Source organism: Pelobates fuscus, chromosome 8 (assembly GCF_036172605.1).
Source record: "Pelobates fuscus isolate aPelFus1 chromosome 8, aPelFus1.pri, whole genome shotgun sequence".
NCBI lineage: Eukaryota > Metazoa > Chordata > Amphibia > Anura > Pelobatidae > Pelobates > Pelobates fuscus.
Window position 1 is genome coordinate 22,358,438 of NC_086324.1, and position 25,796 is coordinate 22,384,233.

General features: G+C 37.9%; 1 protein-coding gene across 1 annotated transcript in view; it reads right to left on the reverse strand.

The window, feature by feature from the left end:
• LRP1B (LDL receptor related protein 1B) overlaps positions 1-25,796 on the reverse strand; it is a 1,140,323-nt gene that overhangs the window by 317,420 nt on the left and 797,107 nt on the right. Inside the window, exons 34-35 of the mRNA XM_063429375.1 lie at positions 8,399-8,524; positions 7,719-7,850 (exon numbers count right to left, since the gene is read on the reverse strand). Coding sequence (XP_063285445.1) covers positions 7,719-7,850; positions 8,399-8,524 — 258 coding nt within the window. The remainder of the gene's footprint in view (positions 1-7,718; positions 7,851-8,398; positions 8,525-25,796) is intronic.

Genomic DNA, 25,796 nt, shown 5'->3' on the forward strand with positions numbered 1-25,796 from the left:
AAGGGACATTATAGGCAGCCAGACCACATTATCTCAATAAAGTGGTCTGGGTGAAATGTCTCTGCAGTTTTGTTCCTGCAGTGTAAAATATTGTGGTTCCACATGAATTGCATGGGTTTAAATACTTTCACTCAGATTGCCACTAGAGGCTCTTTCTCTTTCTATCAGATGGTCTCACAGAGGTGCAGCGTGATGTTTTGCTGCGCATGCACACTAGCTTCCCAATACTTTCCTATGAGTAAGTATTGGACTGGTTGAAATCTCAATAAGCTCAGCTAAGAAGGCTGAGACAACCATGGAGAACAGCGTTGGAGAAAAGGTGAGTAAAATACTTTTTTACTACTTCCAAGGAAGTGGACAAAGGGGTCACCTTAATGGTGCCTAGAACAATGTAGTGCTAGGAATACACATTTGTATTCCTTACACTATAGTGTTCCTTTATTTGTGAACTGGTATTTTGCAATAGAAAATGGAAGAAAAGTCAATAAATGTACAGGTATGTCCATTGGTAAGTCGAACTCTACCATTGTTAGAACAGCAAATCAATCAAACACAAAGCACTGTCTGAACACAGTTAAATATCAAATGTAAAAGTTTCAAAGTCCTAATACTATTGATAAATTAAAATTCCTGAATCAGCACTTATCAATTAAAAGCCAACAAATCTGCATATCCTCCCAAGTCCTTGAATGTCTAGGAATGTCGCCAAATAAGATATCAAGTAATTTCTTAAAAGCTTTTTACTAACACTTGTCGCATGAAGATCAGAAACAAAAAATGAAAATTTAAAGACAAAAATATATTTTATAGAATAATTACTGATAAAAGCTAATCAGTCATTTATTAATTCACTCGATTAAAGAAATAGAAACTAGTAGCCCTAATATACATCTCATTTTCTGAAATCATATTTGTAAAATTATATTTTAGAGGGAATTGTTATGCATGGATTGTTAAAGTTTATTGACAATGTTTTTTTATATTATTTTTTTTACTGTTTTACATAAATGCCACCCATGTTGAGAAGAGATAGGTGAATGGATCCAATTGTCCTCAAATCGATAAGTTTTTTTAATTGTTTTATCAGTATCCGTGTTGGATTAGGGGCTTCGTTGGCTGAGAGTTAAAAATTAAGCAGGCATAATACAAAATTATAATTTGTGTTACTGCTTTCGAGAGCCTGATAATTTTTTCTAGAACTAGATTTTGTATTTAAATATAAAACATGTTGCCAAAAAGCTATGCGGGGGGGGGGGGGGGGATTTTGGACACTTTAGAGTTTTTCTTTCAAGCGTAAAGACTAAAATATATCCTATAAGCTCTATTTATTCCCTTTTACTGCTTGGGTGATGGTAAAATCTGTTGTTGTTTGGCTCAATTTAATGTTAAACATGGGCCACAAAGTATAAGTGACTCACTGACTTTTAAGACATTTTAAAAGATGCGGAATATCACAGCACAATATAAAAAAATAAATCTGAAATATCAGTTTCACATTACATATGCATTATTATAAGTATGTTTTATGAAAATACCTTCTTCTTCATTACTAATCATAAGCTCAGGATCATAAGTAATTATAAGTAACTATTCTTAAATACCTTGTGATTTGTTAACCAACCAATTAGTAATTTAATTACCGGTAATTTTTATCTATGCATCATTTTTGTCATATGTACTATGTTTTAATTAAATATTGTTGAACTGTTTATAAAATGTGACTTTGGGTTAACAGTCTAAAACAGTGTTTAACATAACAAGCATGATGCTAGATAAAGTATAATTTGTGAGTACGACCTATTAAAAATCACCCTTTTTGGCATCTCTGTTAAACTTGTGTTGTTAATTAGCATTGGATTAGCAAGATCACAAACTCACAACTGACTATCTTCAGTTTTATTCTGCCTGATTTGCAATAGAAGTAGAAGCCCAATTGTTACATTGTACCTCATTACAACAATGCAGCTCTTGGTTAATGAACCCAGAAAAAATATTCAGCATCAATTTAACCACAAATTTCTAACAGTGAACACTGAGCAGCAGATTTAAAAAGGTCAAAACCTTACTATGATCATTTAGGAAAATTGTAATATCCATTTTATCACATTTGCAGAATTACATTTTTTTGGTCTGATCTACGATCCCTGCGAGACCATTTCACAAGGCTCAATATTTAAATTAACCATGGATTGCATAAATTAACGAATACTAAATCTCAGAGAACAATAACACTAATATTTTAAACTTCACAGTGAATGGTGACTGATTAAAAATTTATGGAGCTTTGTAACAATGGAAACATTAAATCTGTTATAGAAAGTACTTATACATTTAGAGCTTTATATATATATATATATATATATATATATATATATATATATATATATATATATATATTCTTATATTCTTGCCTCCTTCATTGTTCCCCTGAAGTCCCAGCTAAAAAACAAGATCTATCCCATTAAAATACATGCCCTACATGTGCCCAACTAGTCATCTGCTACCAAAACTGGGATAATAAACAGGCCAAGAAAAGAGCTGGACGCCATATATTAAGATCTAGATGCAGAAACTACTTCTGATGATTGGATGATTTTCCATGAAATCTAGTACTCAGAGACTATACACAAGCTCGAAGAAAATAACTTGGGGCCTAATGAGTATCAAGGCCACTGCCCTGGATGAAACACAGACAAGGACATCATGAAGATGGCTACCAAAGATGAACTGCAGAGGAAATACTGGAGACAACATATGGTAGACGATGCAGGTAAAGAGGAGGTTCTATGGCAAGACAAACCCCTGCATATATCATCAGCAAATAGAGGATGTAAATAGAGTACTAGTGGTTGGAAAAAGCAGGACTGAAAGACAGCACTGAGGAAATAATACTTAGAATAGAATCAGGCAATCAGCACCAGATCAAAAGATATACTGAGCATCACAAAAAAAGATTGCTGAGATTGTGTACCAAAACGTCTGCACGGAATATGGGCTGGACCTGTCTAAGTCCAAAGAGGGGTGCCACCAAGGGTAGCAGAGAATAACGGGGCTGAGATCATGTGTAACTTTCAGATCCAGGCAGATATGCAGATAATCATGAAGAAGGTTGGACGGGGCACATATAGGTGGTGTCAAGGCATATTTTTTATCACAGGAGCCTTTATAAACCTGGGAGCCAAAAATGTTTATGATTTTCCAATAAATCTCTCCATGTATTTTGTCCGGTCCAACTTTCTTTGTGATTATTACATTGGGAATGGTCCATCGGTTGCGGTTGGAAATTATTAAGCGAGTGCCACTCCATATTATGCATATTTAAGATAAGATACAGGTAAGATAAGATAAGATACCGTGGTGGTAGACAAGAAACAGAAGAATGCAGAGGTGGTGGATAGGGCAAAACTTAGTGACCATAAAATCATACATTTATGTTTCTCCTTCATCAGAACATACAGGCATACTGAATTGTCATGTTTCACTTTTATGGGCAAACGTTCTAGAAGCAAATTTTTCAGTTTCAATCTCATTCAGACAAATTAAACACCAAAAGTGCTAGTCCATGCAATATTTCTAGATTGCAAATTCTAGTTCCTGCAATGCCTCTAGGTTGTAAGCAGGGCCGGACTGGGAAAAAAATTAGGCCCGGGCATTTTTCAATCAGAGCGGCCCCCTAAGAAGGGGGCGGGGCCAGAGAGGGTGTGTTTTGTCATCACTAATGACAAGCACACTCCCTCTCAAAGTGAGCAAGTTGGTTCAATGCGCAGAGCCGCGCTGAAGAGCTCTGGCATTAGAAAAAGGCTTGCGCTGTGTTTGCTTTTAAATTGTCTCTGGTGTCTCCACAAGTGGGATACCAGAGGACAATTGGGCCAGGAAAGTGTATGGTGCGTGTGTTTGGAGCCTGCTTGTGAAATTGCGTGTGTGTAGAGTGTGGTGTGGTATTGTGTAAATAGGTCAATTTCATTTGTGTTTGTGGTGTAATATGTGTGGCTAGGGGCTGTAGATAGTGTGTGTATAGGGGGCATAGTGTTATAGGGGATGTAGCGAGTGTGTGCATACAGGCTGTAGTGTGTGTGTGTGTATAGGTGACGTAGTGTGTGTAGGGGTAGTAGAGAGGGTGTGTAGGAGATCTAGTGTGTAAAGGACCCAGAGTGTGTATAGGAGATTGTGTGTGTGTGTGTGTGTATATATATATAGAGGATTAAGAGTGCATATAGGGTAAGGGATCTAGCGTGTATCTGGAGCGTAATGTGTGTGGTGGTGCAGTGTGAGGGGTGCTGTAGTGTGTGTGTGTGTTTGTGTGTGTATATATATATATATATATTTGGACGTATTGTATGTGTGAGGGGCGCAGTGTGTGTGTATTTAAGAGGGGTGCTGTGTGTGAGGGTGTTTTTATCTGCCGTCACATTCTAGGTTTCTAATTTTCTTTGTCTGTTAACTCACTGAGGGTTATTTTATATATGTGTATGTGTGTGAGCGAGGGTGCTGTCTGTCTGAGGGTGCTGTCTGTCTGAGGGTGCTGTCTGTCTGAGGGTGCTGTCTGTGAGAGGGTGCTGTGTGTGTCTGAAGGTGCTGTGTGTGTCTGAAGGTGATGTGTGTGTCTGAAGGTGATGTGTGCTGTGTGTCTGGGTGCGCTGTGTGTCTGGGTGCGCTGTGTGTCTGGGTGCGCTGTGTGTCTGGGTGCGCTGTGTGTCTGGGTGCGCTGTGTATCTGGGTGCGCTGTGTGTCTGCGTGTGCTGTGAGTGTTTGGGTGCTGTGAGTGTTTGGGTGCTGTGTGTGTCTGGGGGTGCTGTGTGTGTCTGGGGGTGCTGTATGTGTTTGGGTGCTGTGTGTGTCTGGGGGTGCTGTGTGTGTCTGGGGGTGCTGTATGTGTTTGGGTGCTGTGTGTGTTTGGGGGTGCTGTGTGTGTTTGGGTGCTGTGTGTGTTTGGGTGCTGTGTGTGTCTGGGGGGGCTGTGTGTGTCTGGGGGGGCTGTGTGTGTCTGGGGGGGGCTGTGTGTGTCTGGGGGGGCTGTGTGTGTCTGGGGGGGGCTGTGTGTGTCTGGGGGGGCTGTGTGTGTCTGGGGGTGCTGTGTGTCTGGGGGTGCTGTGTGTGTCTGGGGGTGCTGTGTGTGTCTGGGGTGCTGTGTGTGTCTGGGGGTGCTGTATGTGTTTGGGTGCTGTGTGTGTCTGGGGGGGCTGTGTGTGTCTGGGGGTGCTGTGTGTGTTTGGGTGCTGTGTGTGTCTGGGGGGGCTGTGTGTGTCTGGGGGGGGCTGTGTGTTCTGGGGGTGATGTGTGTGTGTGAGGGGGCTGTTGGTGTGATTTATTTTTAATTTAAATATTTTAATTTAAATATATTATTAATAATTAAAAAAAAAAGTTATATCCCCCCCCTCCCTTCTTACCTTTAGCATGGGATGGGGGGAGCCGTTCTGCCTGCGAGGAGCCGTTCTGCCTGGGGGGGATCCTTTCTGCAGCTTCCTTCCCTGGTGGTCCAGTGGAGAGTTCACTCTCGCGAGATCTGAGCGTTGCCGCGGTAACCGCGGCAACGCTCAGACCTCGCGAGAGGACCCGGCGGAGCTGCTGGATTGAGCTCCGCTGGTCCTCTCTGCTGCCTCCCTCACACCCCACAGCCGGCGGCCGCCTGTCAGTGTCTCTGGGCCGGTGAGGGAGATCTTTGATCTCCCCACCGGCCCATGGAGGCTCAGAGCAGGGCCGGCGCTCGGGTAGCGCGCTGTCCCTGCTGGGGCTGGCAGGGGAGATCCTGTGATCTCCCCTGCTGGCCTCGGCCCCACGGCCATCGCGGCCCACCGGGCATTTGCCCGGTGTGCCCGATGGCCAGTCTGGGCCTGGTTGTAAGTGTTAGTTCATGAAATATCTCGAGATTGTAACATTGTTCATCAACCTATTGTTCCTCTAACCTTTTGTATTTGTCTTATTTATTGTTACATATCCCCCTTTATAATATAATATTGTAACGAGTTGTAGAATAAGATGGCGCTATATACATGGCCAAAATAATAATAATCAAAACATAATTTGTAAATAATAAAGTCAATACTTAAAATGAAACAATTAGATTTTAATCTTTATGGGTTGTCCTTTTTCAGATGAAGCAAATCAATTTCTATCCATTTTAGTTCTAATGTCATTTAGAAGAGAGAACAGGATGGCAAGATATTAATTAAGGGCATTTGTAGTCAATAAAATCAATCAGCATATATACAGTGCTCGCGTTATGTATCGTCAGCTTGTGTAGGATTGTGTACTGCATTATTTTCTCTACTGATTATTATAAATGGTCAAAATAATTTGTTAATATTAAAAATATAATTAAAACAATACTCATTGAAGCATCCATAAATCACAAATCAGATTATAGATTTTGTATCTTTGCTGCAATGCCAATGAGCAAAAGCACACAACAAGAGTAAGATCACTTCATAGGAAACCATAGAAATCCCAAAGCCATTTACCAAACAGTGTCACAGTTTTACAGACTCAATATAAGCTCACTTTGTGGTGTGAAAGCTACGCTTATACAATAATTCCATTAGGAAAGAGCAGCATTTTACGAAGTTAATCACAACTCGTTTTTATTATAATATATATTATATATAATAATAATAGTCAAGTATTGAAATAAAATGGATTTTTAAAAAAATATATGAGAAAAACTTCAGCCATACACATGCATCTTTGGTCGGACAGTGTATGAAAACCGACAGTAATTCCATAACGAAGTGGGAGTTGCAGAACCAGAACTCCCATGATGCTTTGCATACCTTTAGAAGGCCTCTATGCCTCTTTGAGCACCCTGGCACTATATGGTCTTGCCCACTTCTTTTCAAATATTTTGTATTGCATTTTTGCAACAAAAATTTTTAGGGAGTAAAGAAAAAAAAAATCTATTTCCTTTCAATACTTGATAACAGGATTATTATGCAGTTCCTGTAATATTTTTGAGGTGGCAATTGACCTGTAACTCTTTCGGGCTGCAATGCAGAGCTGATCTCCCATGTGACACTGAAAGGGAAAGTGCGACCAATAAAGTAATACATGCTGGTGTCTGGGAGACCCCAGCATGTAATTGAAAAAAAGGATCAGCTCATTCACGTTAACATGAGATATAAATAAAGAATTCATTTCAAAATGTCTGCTCCATTGGAGGTGAATTAAATTGAGTAGTGTCCTTTGCTTTAAAGGTATTACACATTAATTTAACATATGCTTTGGATGAGTTAATGCTTATAAACATGACTTCATTGTTTGAAACAACTGCAAAGCCTGTACTTACACAGGGAAAATAAATCAAGTGGCTGGACTCACAGCCACTTGTAAATATCACAGATCTTAAAACTGTCTTCAAGGCACTTGGTAAATCAACATGTATGTTTTAAGGATTTGTCTTTGAAGATATATAAAAAGCAAATAAAAGACAACTGATAACCACAAGTTTTGCAGTTCTGTTATTTGTGAAGACTGCTACTTTTTAGGAGAGAAATTGCCCTTCAGATTCTCTCATTTTATTTTAAAACACTTCCTGTTTTGTTTATGGTTACAACCTTAAATACTCACTGTTATGTCGTCTCAATTTGAGGAGTTTTAGATGTCATTATTTTTACTGTTTAAAAACTGTTAACGACTTTTTTTTTTATATTGAGCTCCTTGTTCATTGCATACTGAAAATAAAGCAAGCGTTCCGTAGCAATGTAAATAGCAATAAATGACCATACCTGCATGAAAATCGATCCCTACTGCAAATGATGTTCCAGATATCGGCATAAGGGCATCCATCCTGTCACTTGGGTCAAGTGGAATTCCTCTAATACCTTCATGAACTGAGTACATCAGAAATGATTCTATACCTGCAAATATAATGTAATTGTTAAAATAAAATCCATCCAATACTACATATTTTTTATGGTTTTCTGAATTTAAAGCATTATATTTTATTGGAAGTGGAACCCAGACCATTCCATCTCAATGCCATGTCTATGAGTGCCATGTCCCACCATTTTAATCCTGCAGCTCAAAACATTACTGTTCTGCAGGAATGGTAATGTTCTCATTGCAGGGCTAAACCGCCTCTAATGGCTGCCATGTTGATAGCCAATAAAGGTACTTCTGACGAAATAGTGAAGTAAGTCTCCACTTTTTCAATCAAATTATCTCTTAGAGACTGAGAACAACGATCTCGATGATCTTAACCAAAGTGGTGGAGCGGCACGTCAGAGGCACCCTGGCAGTGGGGGAACAGTCATCTAAATAGTGACTAAGGCACTATAACATTAGGAATACACATATAGTGTTTCTTTAAAAAAGATAACAATTATATATTAATTTTATTCTACAGAGTTTATTACTAAAACAACTGATCTAAAGTAGAAATATGAAGATACAGTATGTATTTCACCTTGACACGACATGCGATTTTTCTTAAGGTTGTATCCAACTGTACACATACAGGTCCGGGTAGATTCTGAGGTTGGCAAACATAGCTGAGAACATCCACCATTGTTCATCTGACATGGATTGCTACCTGTAGGTGATAGAGAAAATACTAATAATTATTTAGGACTGGAAGGCAAAAAATAGTTACGTAATATTCTAAACAAATATGCTTTCTCAATGGGGTGATTGAGAAATATTCCAATAACATAATGATGTAAAATATGCCATTGTTAAATAAATCAAGGTTTTGACCATATGCATATAGACAGAGTGTCATTGGTGTAATTTAAAAGACACTATAGGCACCCAGACCACTTCACCTCATTGAAGTGGTCTGGGTCCAGTGCCCCTCCCTCTTGAGGTCAGCTGCATAGAGCTAACTAAACCAGGAAGTAACATGATCTGTTGTCTGCTTGAAGGCCCAGGGTGTAACCAGGTTAATTTATAAAATAATCAATTTCTATTGAAATCTGCACTTATTGCAAATTAAAAAAAGAGAGCACACTCTTCACACATAAAACTTTTCAGCAAGCTGAAGTTGTTTAGGGGTCTGGAGTGACCCTTTAAAGATTTTTTGACAAGTCAGAGCTAATTTGCAATCTTGTAAGGAAATATCTGCTTGTTACCCATGCACTATATATATACAAAAATAATGTTATTTTTACCTTGTGTGTCTAGCCTTTAACTCTGTGAAACACAGCTGGATGTCCTCAAGCTTTGCACGAGGGCATTACGCATCTTGCAAAACCCTACAGGAAAGCGTTGGTAGTTTCAATAGGGAAAGCCTAATGTGAGCATAATCCTTGCTGCGCATGCACAATATTTTTCTCCTCACGCTGACGTTGGAGGAGTCAGAGCTAACGCTGTGGGACCCCGACACTGGAATAATATTTGTTTAACCCCTTAATGACCAAACTTCTGGAATAAAAGGGAATCATGACATGTCACACATGTCATGTGTCCTTAAGGGGTTAAAGGGTTATTTAATCCTTTCATTGCTGTTGGGGGTTGGGGGGAATGGGGGCAGAGGGTCACTATAGTGTTTGGAATACAACTTTGTATTCCAAACACTATATTGTTCATTCTAGTGGTGTTAGTTATTGTGTGTCAATCACAGGAAGTGGGAAGACTCGAGAGTAGACTTATCACAGTGACATCTTTAGTCCTTATATTTAGCATCCTTATATCACTAAAACGAAAAAAATGGAATGAAAGCATTATAGTTATGATTAGTATTCTACTTATTCAGAGCTTTTTCCCATGGCAGTAAAAGTGATCAATCCTCGCTTTAAGTTTTATCCAAATCTTTAGCTTAACTTAGATAGCCTTAGGAATGATTAGCGAAACGTAAATACTGTTGGAGAATGTTTATAATGTTCTTGCTTATTTAAAAACCCTTGTGCTAATTCTGTAATTATGTAGATAAAATCCGGTAATCAAAGGAACAAATGTACAATAAGCGTTTTATAAAATTACTAAGGCTAACACCCTATGGTGACTGTGAAATAGTGAGTAAAATAATCTGGTCATGCAAAGTATACACTCACCTTATACATGGAAACATTTTTCTAATAAATAAAAATGGAGTCATTTGGGAATACACCCTCCCATAATGTAGAATACTTTGTATCAATGTGGACTATATACACTCATATAATCACATTTTACATGCAATCCTCCAAAGTTCACAATGTGCATCTTCCTACCATCCACTTATATAACTGGATTAACAAGAATCAGAGTTTATAAAACAGTTAAGCATTAAATCGTTTTACACAATTTCTGAAAGTAGATTGTCCTATGACAAAGGCTTAGATTCTTAGTTATTTTTAAAGGTAAGATGCCAAAATACCAGAGTATTGCAGTATGCAATGATACCTTCTTTAATGGACTATCATAATATTTCAAAGACAAGCTTTTGAGAGTTTTCCTTTTTTCCTCAAGTCTGAAGCAATAGCTTAACACTTAAAACAACTGATGTTAGAGAATGGGAAATGGTAGAAACACAAAAAGAAAATTATTGTATACCTTATTCAATCAATAAAACTCATATTAAATAGACAACAGTAAATAGAAACAATGCATTTTTTAATAATTAGATTTATACCTGATTCTTTAGAAAAAAAATAAATGAGGAATTGAAATATGTGTTGAGATCAGATGGTTATACCAACTGAGTACAGTTGAATAATTCACCACTTGTGATCCATCAAACAAGGCTGAAATTCTCTGTGAAGGGGAGACTTGAGTTCAATGTTCTGGCCTACAGTGGAAACTACCACGCCAACAGGACCTAGCCTTCACATCAAAATCTAACCCCAACGTGTTTCAGAAACTTTCACTCTCTCAAATGATGCAGAGAGGTTGAACATTCCACCACCTCACACAGATTCTTATTAACTGTGATATTACTGCATTGGGAGTCAGACATCCATGTATAGTTTATATGGTTACAATAAATTATACATTTACATTGTTGCTTCAAAAACAACTTCGAAAAATAAACAAAACAACAGACTTTTGTTTCTTGGGGAGAGAACACTTATTAGCAGAATCAGCTCCATAGCAAAGCACTAACTTTAGATTGTTGTAGAATGGATAAAATATTTAGAAAAATCTGTTCTTTTTCCCAGTATCACAGAGAATTATGATATTATCTGATGCAAATATATCCCTGTTTATGTGTTTCACAGATATAAAACAGTTATAACATAGGAGACTTGAATCCTAAATTATTTTAACGTGCAATTATCCTTTAACCCTAAAGCGAAAAAAGATTTATACAAGTCACTACAGAAATAAAAGTCAATATATTGTGTATTTTTTTTTACTAGTATTTAGCAGTTTTAGTTTTTAAATTGCATGTACATTTCCTGTCGCACTTGCAGAGCATATAATTCCTCAGCATGTGCCTAATTTTCCCTTCCTGGCTAAATGTTCATTTACCATTTTTCCCCCCAAATTTCTTAACATGTTTCAGAAAAAGGTTTAGAATACATATGATCAAGTTTAGATTCGTACCACAATGTATGTATCATGTTTTACAGCGGGTGGTTTAAAATCTATTATAAAAACAATGTGCGTTAAACTCCTTAAAAATGTTAACCCAGCATGATGTATATACAGTTTTAATGTTTAGCTAATTGGTGTTACGTTTATTCCAGGTGAAAGAAGAATCATTATCTCTGATCGAGAATATTGCAAAGAATTCTTGCAAACTGGCCCTTTAAGATCCTCTGCCTTTGTGAAATGCCCTGCTTGATCAAAAGCTCTGTAGTGCCCTGCTACACTAGTGAGAAGAGATTACGTTTCTTAATATTATTTAAATGCCTAGATGGTTATTATGAAATAGAATTTCATTGGTCTTTAAAGTGTTAAAAGATATACACTGCGTGCAGAATTATTAGGCAAATGAGTATTTTGACCACATCATCCTCTTTATGCATGTTGTCTTACTCCAAGCTGTATAGGCTCGAAAGCCTACTACCAATTAAGCATATTAGGTGATGTGCATCTCTGTAATGAGAAGGGGTGTGGTCTAATGACATCAACACCCTATATCAGGTGTGCATAATTATTAGGCAACCTCCTTTCCTTTGGCAAAATGGGTCAAAAGAAGGACTTGACAGGCTCAGAAAAGTTTAAAATAGTGAGATATCTTGCAGAGGGATGCAGCACTCTTAAAATTGCAAAGCTTCTGAAGCGTGATCATGGAACAATCAAGCGTTTCATTCAAAATAGTCAACAGGGTCGCAAGAAGCGTGTGGAGAAACCAAGGCGCAAAATAACTGCCCATGAACTGAAAAAAGTCCAGCGTGCAGCTGCCAAGATGCCACTTGCCACCAGTTTGGCCATATTTCAGAGCTGCAACATCACTGGAGTGCCCGAAAGCACAAGGTGTGCAATACTCAGAGACATGGCCAAGGTAAGAAAGGCTGAAAGACGACCACCACTGAACAAGACACACAAGCTGAAACGTCAAGACTGGGCCAAGAAATATCTCAAGACTGATTTTTCTAAGGTTTTATGGACTGATGAAATGAGAGTGAGTCTTGATGGGCCAGATGGATGGATTGGTAAAGGGCAGAGAGCTCCAGTCCGACTCAGACGCCAGCAAGGTGGAGGTGGAGTACTGGTTTGGGCTGGGATCATCAAAGATGAGCTTGTGGGGCCTTTTCGGGTTGAGGATGGAGTCAAGCTCAACTCCCAGTTTCTGTAAGACACCTTCTTCAAGCAGTGGTACAGGAAGAAGTCTGCATCCTTCAAGAAAACATGATTTTCATGCAGGACAATGCTCCATCACACGCGTCCAAGTACTCCACAGCGTGGCTGGCAAGAAAGGGTATAAAAGAAGAAAATCTAATGACATGGCCTCCTTGTTCACCTGATCTGAACCCCATTGAGAACCTGTGGTCCATCATCAAATGTGAGATTTACAAGGAGGGAAAACAGTACACCTCTCTGAACAGTGTCTGGGAGGCTGTGGTTGCTGCTGCACGCAATGTTGATGGTGAACAGATCAAAACACTGACAGAATCCATGGATGGCAGGCTTTTCAGTGTCCTTGCAAAGAAAGGTGGCTATATTGGTCACTGATTTGTTTTTGTTATGTTTTTGAATGTCAGAAATGTATATTTGTGAATGTTGAGATGTTATATTGGTTTCACTGGTAAAAATAAATAATTGAAATGGGTATATATTTGTTTTTTGTTAAGTTGCCTAATAATTATGCACAGTAATAGTCACCTGCACACACAGATATCCCCCTAAAATAGCTATAACTAAAAACAAACTAAAAACTACTTCCAAAAATATTCAGCTTTGATATTAATGAGTTTTTTGGGTTCATTGAGAATATGGTTGTTGTTCAATAATAAAATTAATCCTCAAAAATACAACTTGCCTAATAATTCTGCACTCCCTGTATGTTGGAAAAAAATGTAAACACTTTGTTGTATATCTGCTATAAAAGGGAAAGAGAACTTAAAATTTACCTTTTTAAAGTAAAGTTATACATTTTTTATGTACAGTAAAACTACCGAAACGTAATATTCTACATACTTAAAGGGACACAATAGGCACCAAATCAACTTTAGCTAAATTACCGTATATACTCGAGTATAAGCCGACCCGAATATAAGCCGAGGCCCCTAATTTTCCCCCAAAAAACTGGGAAAACTTATTGACTCGAGTATAAGACTAGGGTGGGAAATGCAGCAGCTACTGGTAAATTTCTAAATAAAATTAGATCCTAAAAAAAATATATTAATTGAATATTTATTTACAGTGTGTGTATAATGAATGCAGTGTGTGCGTATGAGTGCAGCGTGTGTGTGTATGAGTGCAGCGTGTGTGTGTATGAGTGCAGCGTGTGTGTGTATGAGTGCAGCGTGTGTATGAGTGCAGCATGTGTATGAGTGCAGTGTGTGTGTATGAATGCAGTGTGTGTGAGTGCAGTGTGTGTGTATGAGTGCAGTGTGTGTGTGTATGAATGCAGTGTGTGTATGAATGCAGTGTATGAATGCAGTGTGTGCAGGGCCGGTGCAAGGATATTTGCCCCCCCCCATATGTCCTGACCTCCCCTCCTCCTCCCTCAGTGGTCCTTACCTCCCCACCCCCGTGTTCCTTCACCCCCCTCCCCCAGTGGTCCTGACTCACCCCTCCCCTAGTGGTCCTTACCCTCCCCTCCCCTAGTGGTCCTTACTTCCCCCTCCCCTCCCCTAGTGGTCCTTACTTCCCCCTCCCCTCCCCTAGTGGTCCTTATCCCCCCCTCCCTCCCATAGTGGTCCTTATCCCCCTCCCTCCCATAGTGGTCCTTATCCCCCCCTCCCTCCCTCCCATAGTGGTCCTTATCCCCCCCTCCCTACCATAGTGTTCCTTTTCTCCCCCCTCCCTCCCATAGTGGTCCTTATCCCACCCCCTCCCTCCGATAGTGGTCCTTATCCCCCCCTCCCTTCCATAGTGGTCCTTATCCCCCCCCTCCCTCCCATAGTGGTCCTTATCCCCCCCTCCCTCCCATAGTGGTCCTTATCCCCCCCCTCCCTCCCATAGTGGCCCTTATCCCCCTTTTTTTGTTGTTATTAATTTTTTTTTTATTACTATTATTTTTTATTTTATTTATATATTTTTTTTTTCGTCCCCCCTCCCTGCTTGATATATGGCAGGGAGGGGGGCTCCTTCCCTGGTGGTCCAGTGGCAGTTCAGTGGGGGGGAGAGGGAGGCTGGCAGAGCTGTAACTTACCTGTTCTGCAGCTCCTGTCAGCTCTCTCCTCCTCTGCGCCGTCCGTGCAGCTCCTTCTATCAGCTCACACTGTAAGTCTCGCGAGAGCCGTGGCTCTCGCGAGACTTACACTGGGAGCTGACCGAGGTGCTGAACGGACGGCGCGGAGGAGGAGAGAGCTGACAGGAGCTGCAGAACAGGTAAGTTACAGCTCTGCCAGCCCCCCTCTCCCCCAGTCTGTATTATGGCAATGCAAATTGCCATAATACAGACCTTGACTCGAGTATAAGCCGAGTTGGGGTTTTTCAGCCCAAAAAATGGGCTGAAAAACTCGGCTTATACTCGAGTATATACGGTAAGTAGTTTTAGTTTAGAGAGCATGCCCCTGCAGTCTTGCTGCTCAATTCTCTGTCATTTTCAAAGTTAAATAAGTTGTGTTTCTCTTTAGGCTGCCCTAGTCACACCTCCCCTGGCTGTGATTCACACAGCCTGCATAAAAAAATGGTTCTACTTTCAAACAGATGCTAACTTGCAAAACCAAAATAATTCACAAGGTTATCCTTGTAATCATTGGCTGAAGAATATTTGTATATATGCAATAATGCTTACCTTTAATATATCAATATAGGTCTTGATGCAGTTTAACTTGAAAAATATAAAAGTAAAACAACACTAGTGCAGATGGTATTTGCAAAGTGCAAATGTGCACTCACAAGTTTCAGAGCCTGAGTGATAGGGCTCTATAATAGTGTGGATGGGCTTTTAAGGCAGCACCCCACCTTCTTCAGATGGTCCTATTCTCAAAATAAGCAGAGATAAAGTAGGAAGTGTAGTATATCTTTACTGATAACAAAGTAAAATCAATCAATGTAAAAGACTCTCACCTTGCTTAGAGCCCTGCTTGCCTTGGCTCTAAGGTAGAAGCACTTGGTGTCAATTTGTGGGGTGACACCCCCCAAAACCGGAAACCTGGAGCAAGACCAACTACCAGCAGTGCTTAAAATCCAATATTTATTGGATAAAAGTTAAAACATAAATTGCTATATTAAAACAAAAAATAAGTATAGCATGCACTTATCCAGTACTGATAGATTAGTCTCTTAGACCAAAACACGTTTCACCGGTTATAGTTTCATCAGTTGGCACATCTGCACTTTTATAGAACCTTATCACTCAGGCTCTGAAAATTGTGAGTGTAACCCCGTATTTTCCTATTTGCACATTCATACTTTGTAAATACCATCTGAACTAGTGTTGTTTTATTTTTATATTTTTCATGTTAAACTGTATATTAGTATATTAAGGGTATATTAAGGGTAAGCATTACTGTATATGTATACAATTATTATTCAGTGCTCCACCTAATGATTACAAGGGTAAACTTGTGAACTATTTTTTGTTTTGTTGTTTATAGGGATGATGGTATTCCCTCACGGGTGTTTTAGAGTCTATATCATTTGCACTAATTTATATAATTAAGGCGCTTAAACACATTGACTTATAGAGAGTCCTCTTTGATTTTTCACAAGTGTTACTTGCTTTAGAAGTTTTTAACTCCTGCTCTGTAATTTGAACTTTAATCACACACTGTGGGCGAGATAACAAATTCTAAATTAAACAGAATGTGCAACTGTAAGAAATTGATATGCCAAACTGCAATATTGTATCTAACTTTCTGTGTATGTGACTGGTTTCACAAGTTGGGGTCATTTCCTTGATAACAGTGTGATAAGGATCAAAGATTTCAGTTGCATTTTACAACATCCAGCTAAAACTAAAGCTTACATCCATCCAGTATTCCATGTATGTTATCAGAAGACCAAAGTAATTAACATCTAGGTGTAGCCATGGAAGTGTGTGTTTTCCCAAGCTGTCTAACCTACCCAGAAACCAACCCTAACTGGTCACTTCTTTCACATTGTTACAGTATAGCTGGAGGGAAGAGATCAAAGGGAAATACTTGTGTAAAGAAGGAACTCTCTGGAGAAAGAGGGTGGGATAAACCACTTTTGGGAGGGAAAAGGAATTCTGGGACTTGTAGTTTATTACTCCAAGAATCAGTCTTTAAAAGGACAACATCCAAGGAAGTCTCTCTCTCTCTCTCTCTGTCTCTTTGGAGAGGACAGCGCAGCAAGCAGGGCCATGGTGAACTGAGAGAGACTGTCCCAGATTACTACCAAGATGAAGGCGCAAGGGGAAGACCTCCATTTAAATGCTTAAATATTGCCCTTTCTTGTGCATCTTTTGATTATGTACTGGATATAATGTATAATGTGTAATGTGTATATCCTTTTAAAATCTAACAGTATCCTTAAATTAATATTTACAATACATTTTATTATACACTTGTGTCTTATTTGTCACACATTCCCTAAAAGAATATCCTTGTAAGAGGGTCATAATTTCTTACACAATAAAGAAAGTTTTAAACATTAGATCTCTTTCTACATGTAATATTTAGGAAGGTTGTGCAAGTCATGTACAGGGAGGTGTAATTAGGGATGTATAAACAAAATGATTTAAAGTGACAGCTACTAAATGACAGAAAATTGAGCTGTGACACTGCAGGGGCATGGTCTATATACCCAAACTGCTTCATTAGGATAAAGTTGCATTGGTGACTATAGTGTCCCTTTAACAATGAATATTTGAGGAGATTTATCAAAGTGTTCTTTTCTAAAATGTGGTCTATAGTACTTAAAATGGACCAATCCCCATGGAAACCAGTGGAACTAGTTAATAAATCTCCCCCCATTATGTTAAACTGATATCTGAACTAGTTCACAAAATCATTTTGTTAAAGGCACACTCCAGGCACCAGTACAACTTTAATACATTTGTAGTATATGTAGTATTGAACTCATTATTTTGCAGTAATTTTTTGCATGCTCAAATCTTTATAGGTTTTGCACAAAATAAATAAATGTTTTGTAGAATGATACACATACGCCTGCCTTCTTAGCCACACCCCTCATGCCAGAAACACTTCCTTATCAAAGGTATACACACAGCTCAGCCCCAACGGCACTGAGTGAGCTGTTTTAATTCACAACCTGGCAGCAAAAACTTAGAGAATCTGCAAACAGTTAGTGATATCCTTACTATATGCCTCCCTGTGTGTCTTCAACTTCTAATGCAGGTTGTTTTTGTTGTTCAACTCATTCATAACTGAGCTGCTGTATATTGTGTTTTTTTCTTGTGTGAGGGGGTGTGGATAAAGAGGCAGGCTTATGGTGCAACATTTGCAATTTTTTTTTTTTATGAAGAAACAATAAAAATTTGAGCATGCAAAAAAAAAAATGAAGCATATTAATGATGCCAAAATCCTATCAAATGCATTAAAGCAGTATTGTAAAGGGTTTGTAAAGAAAACTAAGAGAACAAAAGAAAATAACAACAAAAAGGAACATATATAGAAAATTCAGAATAGCTTTATGGCAATATAGGTTGCACTTTCATAAAAAAAAAAAAGTAGGATAATAAGAAAAAAAGATTCACGATACCTTTCTCTTAATCTAGCCTTGTTCTGTATTCCTATGTATAATTGTGTTAATTAATTATTGCAGTTTTCACATCTGGCATCCCAGAAATAAAAGCACTGAATTGTGCTTACCATCTACTGCACTATATATATTTTTTTTTCAATTACAAAATTGTCTCAGCCTTGTCTTTTTCTACGTCATCATAAAGAATTAAAAAAAAAATGTTTATTTTACCTAATGCTCTCTTTCACGAATTCAGTTCATATGTTTTATAACCAGACTGATTTCATGGGCAGAAAGTGCATCAACTGGACATTAGAAAAAACTAAATGACCTCTACCAAGTGTTGTGGAATGTTGGGAGGTAATAAACCAATCTGAGGGAATATTTGGTTTTAATTGGCTAGAAGTAACATTCATAGAGAATTTGTAGTGCAATTTGATGTAGCTACCACTTTACGAAAAACATGCTGCCAGCATACGTTTCGTACAAGGCCAGGATGTCAGGAGCATGCGTTATAAAGAACTACGCAGGTTGAGTTCATGAGTCAGATCCAAGTCTTTGTGAGTAGCACATTTTATAAACTGATAAAACAAACACATTCTCTGTTTTGTTTTGTTTTGTTTTGTTTTTGAGTGGGTTCATTGGAAAACATGACACTACAGAGTGAATTACAAATGTAAGCTCCAAATAGGCAAACTGGAAAACTTCTTCAAGCCAGTTATGCTTTCAGGTTGACTACTCTGGTCTTAAATTTAAAAATTAACTTTGAATTCACTTTATTGAATTAATTTATCACATCACTAGATACAATGAGTGAATAGCTCGCTTGGAAATTGTATCTCCAAAGTGGCTATTTTACCCATGTTCAAGGAAGTGAAGGGGATTTTTTGAAGATATATCTTTCAGAATTTATCTAGGTTATGTATTTTTTAATGATTATGACGATGATGATAAAACTACCTGCCTAATATTGTGTAGGTCCCCCTCGTGCTGCCAAAACAGCTCTGATGTGTTGAGGAACCAAGACTTTAGAAGCAGATCCTGCAAGTTGAGAGCTTGGGCCTCGATGGATTTGATTTGTTGTTCCAGCACATCTCACAGATGCTCATTTGCCAAGGAATGTTCCTTAAACCATTCCTGAACAATTTTTGCAGTGTGGCAGGGTGCATTACTTTGCTGAAAGAGACCACTGCCATCAATGAACAAAACAATCTCAAGCTAGGTGATAAGTGTCAAAGTATCATCCATATAAATGCCAGGATCCAAGACTTCCAAACAGGACACTGCCTTCTTCCCATGGCATCATGCTGCCATCTCTTCCCAAGATAAATGACACGCACACACAGGGGCCAGCCACCTGATCTATAAGAAAATGTGATTCATCAGATCAGGTAACATTCTTCCATTGCTCTGTGGTCCATTTCTGATGCTCTAATCCCACTTGAAAGCACTTTCAGCAATGGGCAGGGGTCATCATAGGCACTATGACTGGTCTGCAACTATGCAGCCCCATATGCAGCAAACTGTGATGCACTGTGTGTTCTAACACCTTGCTATCATGGCCATCATTATTTTTTTCAGCAATTTGAACTACAGTAGCTATTTTGTGTGATTGGACTAGATGGGCTAGTCTTCGCTCCCCACGCAACCATGAGCCTTCAGAAACCATGACCATGGTGCCAGTTCACCAGTTATCCTTTCTTGCATTACTTTTGGAAGGTACTAACCACTGCACACTGGAAACACCCCACAAGACTTGCATTTTCAAGTTGCTCTGACCCTGTCTAGCCATCGCTATCTGCCCTTTGTCAAACTCACTCAGATCTTTTTCCTTGCATATTTTACCTGCTTCAAATACATGAAGTTCAAGAACTGAGTGTCCACTTGCTGCCTAATATATCCCTTCCCTTGACAGGTTCCACTGTAACAATATAATTAATGTTATTCATTTCTCCTGTCAGTGGCTTTAATGTTGTGGCTGATCAGTGTATAATAGGTATCCACACAGATACTGACCTGGTCAAAGGAAGACTTATTAACTTAATATTAGAAAGCTATTGCCTACTGTAGCACTTTATGCAAATTATAATCGAAAAACAAATGTTATCTAGATCTAAAAAAAATAAAAGGGTAATATATTTGCTACATTACACCACTCTTTATTATAGGACATATATACATTGCCTTCTTTTTGTTGTCTTTATTTACATTTTAATTACACATAACATTTGAAGTAGTCGTTTTTGAAGAAAGACTGTGTGAAATTTATCAGTATTCACAGTTGTCCAGCTGAAATTTGCCTGTGAACACAGCATGTAACTGAGGTCTACTTGACTAACGAGATGTCTCACAATCCTCTTGCGATCTGTGTCAAAGTGACTAATGAAGTCTCTAATTGCACTTTGGTATCCAAAAGAGGCAGCAATGTAAGCACCTTAAACACCACTAAACTGGCCATTTTTCATCTTAATAGAGCTTTTAAGGTACCTGCAGTGATACTGTTAATGGGATTGTCTGTTATATTGATGATTTTACCAATATTCTAGAGGTGCACATAGTAATTTCCCTGTATTTAAATGTAACCAAATTTGACTAACCACATATCCAATTAAAAAAACAACTTGTCAACATGTTCTATGCCTAGTTAGAGCTTATAAAATAATAGAAAAATATTTAGACATCGTAAACATTGCACCTTTTTGGGGCATTATCAATACCTTTTTATAAAGTAAACAATCACTGTTTTGCACTTAAAGTTAATACAGGATTTTCCTTCCAAAACTCTTTCAGACCCTTGATTCCTAGAGTTGCCTTATTCTAACCTGTTAGCATGAGTGACTGCTATAAAATGTAACTGCTTAATTATATTCACAACTAAGATTTTAGAAATGACCATCTTCTGTTGAATCTGAGAGGTACATTGATCAATCCAAAATATATTGAAAATAATTGAAAATATCAATGCCCACTGTCGAGTATTAAGGCATAGCTCTCATTTCCTTGTTTCCATGAGAACAGCAGAACTGCAATGGCCATGAAAAAGCAGGTCTACAATTGGTTCTCGATGATAAAAAAAAAGAAAAATACATCTTAAAGTGAAATGTCACAATATAAAAAAAGAAAGGTTGATGTTCAGTTTTATTTAAACACTTGAAAAATTAATCCATACACTAAAAGTATGGTGGCATATAAACAAAATACTTAAAGACAAGAGGGAAGCTGGCAAACGATCTAATCTATTCACTAATTCATTGTCAAGACTAACCTAACCTTAGCATGCAAACCAAGGTAAAGCTAGAGCGGATGATAGTGGTGTATACCAGAACATAGAGTGACCGAGCTTAATTCAGGGCCAAGTAGGTTTAATAGTCTGCAAGCAAACTGAGTCTAAATGAGAACAAGCTCCAGGAATGATAGAAAGATCTCCAGGCACTCCAACTGCTTTAGGAACATTCATTGGAACCAAGGGAATACTGCAACATTTTGACCCAAAATTAGGTCTTTGTCAAAACGTTGCAGTGTTCCTTTGGTTCCAATAAATGTGCCTAATGCAATTGAGTGCCTGGACCTATTCACTTTCACTGGTATCTACATTTTGTTGGGTCTTGATCTAGTTGAGCACCCTTTTGATTATTTTAAAAACAGTCAGTTCATATTTTTATAGTCTAAGAAATAATAGAAAGACAATATTTTTGTAGACAAGACAAAGTCTGGATTACAGAGATCATGTGAGTCAATAAATTAGTCAAGCCAAACCCATTTAGGAACAAATAGATCATTGAGAGTGCTCTTGGATATGCAGAAACCACCAGAGGTCAAAGAACTGTTGTCAGCCTGAAACATTCATAGCCATAAGTGAAAGGCTATTGGTCAGCATCCAAGTGTCCCATCACGTGTGGAAAATGTTTTAAAGGTAAAGGTGTATGTTCACTGAACATCAAGTTGATTTTGATGCATTGGAAACTAGCTGTATAATGTATTATAATTTTACTCAATATCTGTGTATCCTGTGTTAAAAACTTTCGATAAGTTTTTAATTTATTTTTGGCTTTGCTAAAATATTCTTTATTTTTTATATTTTAATTGGAACAAACCAATAATCAGAAATGTGTAAATTGCTGTGTTTTATTTTTATCATAGAATAGTAAATTGAAAAAGTAGTACTTTGTTGCATAGAATAAAATGTGTTTTAATTATAATTATTTTTTTTTTACAACTCATAAAGTGGATGTTTTACTTGTGAATCAAAGCACGACTAAAATAAACTAGCATTTATCAGTGAGAAACCCACTAATCTGAACAGCACATTTATTCTTCTTCTGCAGAACAAGCAGATTAAATGGTCTATCATTGTTACTAAACCTGAAACAAAGTTTATCTATATTTAAACTGTGGGTGTATTGACGACTCACAAATCATCTAAATTGCTGTGTTTTATACAAGCTACCGTGTATATTTGATCTTGGATACATGTGTACTGATAATAGTCTTTAGGATACTGAAGAAAGAATTGACACTCAGCCAAGCAGGTTTTCAAAGAACGTTCATTCTAATGTTTTCTTTCTTAAAACTGGAAGCTTAATAGACACATCCAAAACAAGGAAAGAGCATTTGAATGTATTTTTTACGTTAACCAGATACTCACGGGATGTTTTCAAGCAGCTTTGGTATGAATTAGTGATCCAGTAAATACAAAGAAAAAATGTTCACCTCTGGAATCCTCCTATTTTACATCAAATCTCCTGGTTTAAAGCCTTATGGGTTTAAATGGTTAAAGTGGTAATTGTTCATAGCTGTCTTTTATTCTTTTTTTAATTAAGGTAGCCCCACAAGCAGCTCTTTTTTGAACACGCAAGCCTTGCTGACACAGCGCTTATTGGAAAAGCAAAGCTACCATTCAACTCACGGGACTAGACTGGTTAACCGACATTTTCTGTCTATCAAGGTTATTATTTAAAGTGAGACTTGTCAGAATTCAAAGTGAATTCAAAATTAGTTTCAATTTAATGACAAAGTTGCCAAACTGGAAACATTCTCCAGGGCAACTATGCTTCCTGTTTAGTTACTTTAGCCTTAAATTTGGACTTAAGTACAAATTCACTTTAAATTCCTGACAACTCTTATTTTAATACAGGTAGTCAAACCTCATCTGTAAACCAAATGATAGGATAATGTTCACTATACTGCAGATAATATACATAATTTATTTATTTAATTTTTTTATTTAATTAATTAATTTATTTTTACAGTATATTGATTGGCCCATATTCATATCCTATGATGAATGTAATTCTTATGAGCCCTAGACTCCTGCAGAAATGTTTTTATGTTTGGGTTTATTTTGGATATAAAGCAATTTTAGTACAAATAAGCAAACGTGATTTACATTGATTAACTTTATATGCTAAACTAGCCTGTATAGAGAGGTTAAACACTGCTGAAAGAAGTCATATTTTAAATGACACAATAATTGTGAGTCTCATTTGTGCATGTTTACCCTGAAACTCTATATATATCACAAGTACTATTATTACTCTTATTTTACTATTTATATAGTGCCAGCAAGATTCCATCGCCCTGTTCAATGTGATGTTCGGGCTTGTATAGATGTGCTCATAACATATTCAGCAGATTTTACTAGATTTTTTTTGTATTTTTATTCACTTAAGCTAAAAATCTATCCATATTTTTTCATAACTACCCAGAATCCTTAGCTCGATTATACGTATGTACTGTTTAAATTTGTGAGAAAACAGTTCTCCTGACGTGTGATATATGTAGTTGTAGCTAACAATGCTTTCATTACAGTACCTGGTGTAATGATCATCCAAATGCTTTTCTATTCACTGTAAGAGTATATATTACTATTATTATTATTATTATTTTATTATTTATATAGCGCCATCAGACTCCATAGTGCTGTACAATGGGTGGACTAACAGACATATAATTGTAACCAGACAACTGGACGTACAGGAACAGAGGGGTGAAGTGCCCTGCTCCATGAGCTTACATTCTAGAGGGAGTGGGGTATAGTGACACAAAGGGTAAAAGTAGGGGTACGAAGTAGGTTGTTAGAAAAGTATTAATTGAGGGCTTAGTAGTTGATTTTTGACAGTTGCAGGAGAGGAGTCATGGAGGGTGGGAGATGAAAACCTGCTAACCTGCTTTCTTGAAGAAGTGAGTTTTCAATGATTTTTGAATGAATGGAGACTGGGTGAAATTCTTTCAGAGAATGGAAGGAAGTTCCACAGAAGAGGTTCAGCCCTGGAAAAGTCTTGGAGGCGAGTAGTAGTTGGGCAGGAGGAGCAGAGCAGAAACCTCTTCTGCTGTAGCAGGTGTGAATGAGTTTAGAGTGGTGGAGGGGGTGGGGTTGGGTGATGTATTTGTAGGTGAAGGAGAGAAATTAGCGATCTTTTCTTTGATTGTAGAGATCTTCTCAGTGAAGTGAGATGCAAAGTTTGTGGCGGACAAGGTGGTCGAAGGAGGGTGATTAAAAGGGCGAAGAAGAGCATCAAAAGTGTGAAATAGTTGTTTGGGTTGATGGGACAATGTACTTATGAAGGTATTAAAGTAATGTACTTTTGCAGCAGAGAGAGCCAGGCTGTAGGAGTGCAGCATACATTTATAGTGGAGCAAGTCAGATGCAAAGTGAGACTTTCTCCAGCAGCGTTCAGCAGTTCTAGAACATTTTTGGAGGTAATGGGTCAGTTTGGTGTTCCAGGGTTGTAGTTGGGGGCCCTTGCTGCGTTTAATTGTAGGAGGTGCCATGATGTTGAGTTGAGAGGAGAGAGTTGAGTTGTAGAGTGAGGTAGCCGAGTTAGGGCAAGTTAGATTTGAGATGGGTAAGAGGAGAGTATTGAGTTTGGTGGAGAACTGCTGGAGATCAAGGCAGCTGAGGTTTTCTGTGAGATTGGAGAGTTCAGGGTGGTGAAATTTTGGTACGGGGTATGCTGATGTCAAAAGTTAGTAGATGGTGGTCATACAAAGGAAATGGAACAGTGGAGAGATTAGAGGGGGTACAGAGATTGGTGAAGATGAGGTCAAGAGTGTTTCCTGCTGTATGAGTTGCTACATCATCTATCTATTGGAACTTGTTAATAAAGTAGGATGATCATGTATAAACCTTCTATTAATTGCCATATTGAACAGCTTAGCTGACAGCATGCGGTGTGAGTGCCCATAATATCAGAGCAGCAATAAGATGTGTATGCCAACTGTCCATGATTAGTGGACATCTATTTCTAGGTGCCACCATTTTCATAAAGATTGGCATTAGTGTGAATCTGTCTTATAACATATCATCAGGAGAAATTCTTAATTCAACTATAGCCCTAACTATAACCCTAACCCTTCCCCAAAATTTAATATAAATATATATATATATAATGGTGAAACATAAATGAAGGGCTATAATGCTAGTATTGGATTGTGCACATATACGCATGTACACACAAACACATGCACACATTCAAATATTTTTTCATTGATTTTTTTTGTGTGTAAGCATATTATTCATATAACCATCTCACAAAACAACTCATTCTTTTGAAGTGAAGTATGTATGAAATAATTTAACAAATGTGTGCAGAATGCAAGACTGCTAACATTTCTTATTGTCACTAAGACAAAACCTTAATCACACTGAGTTAGAA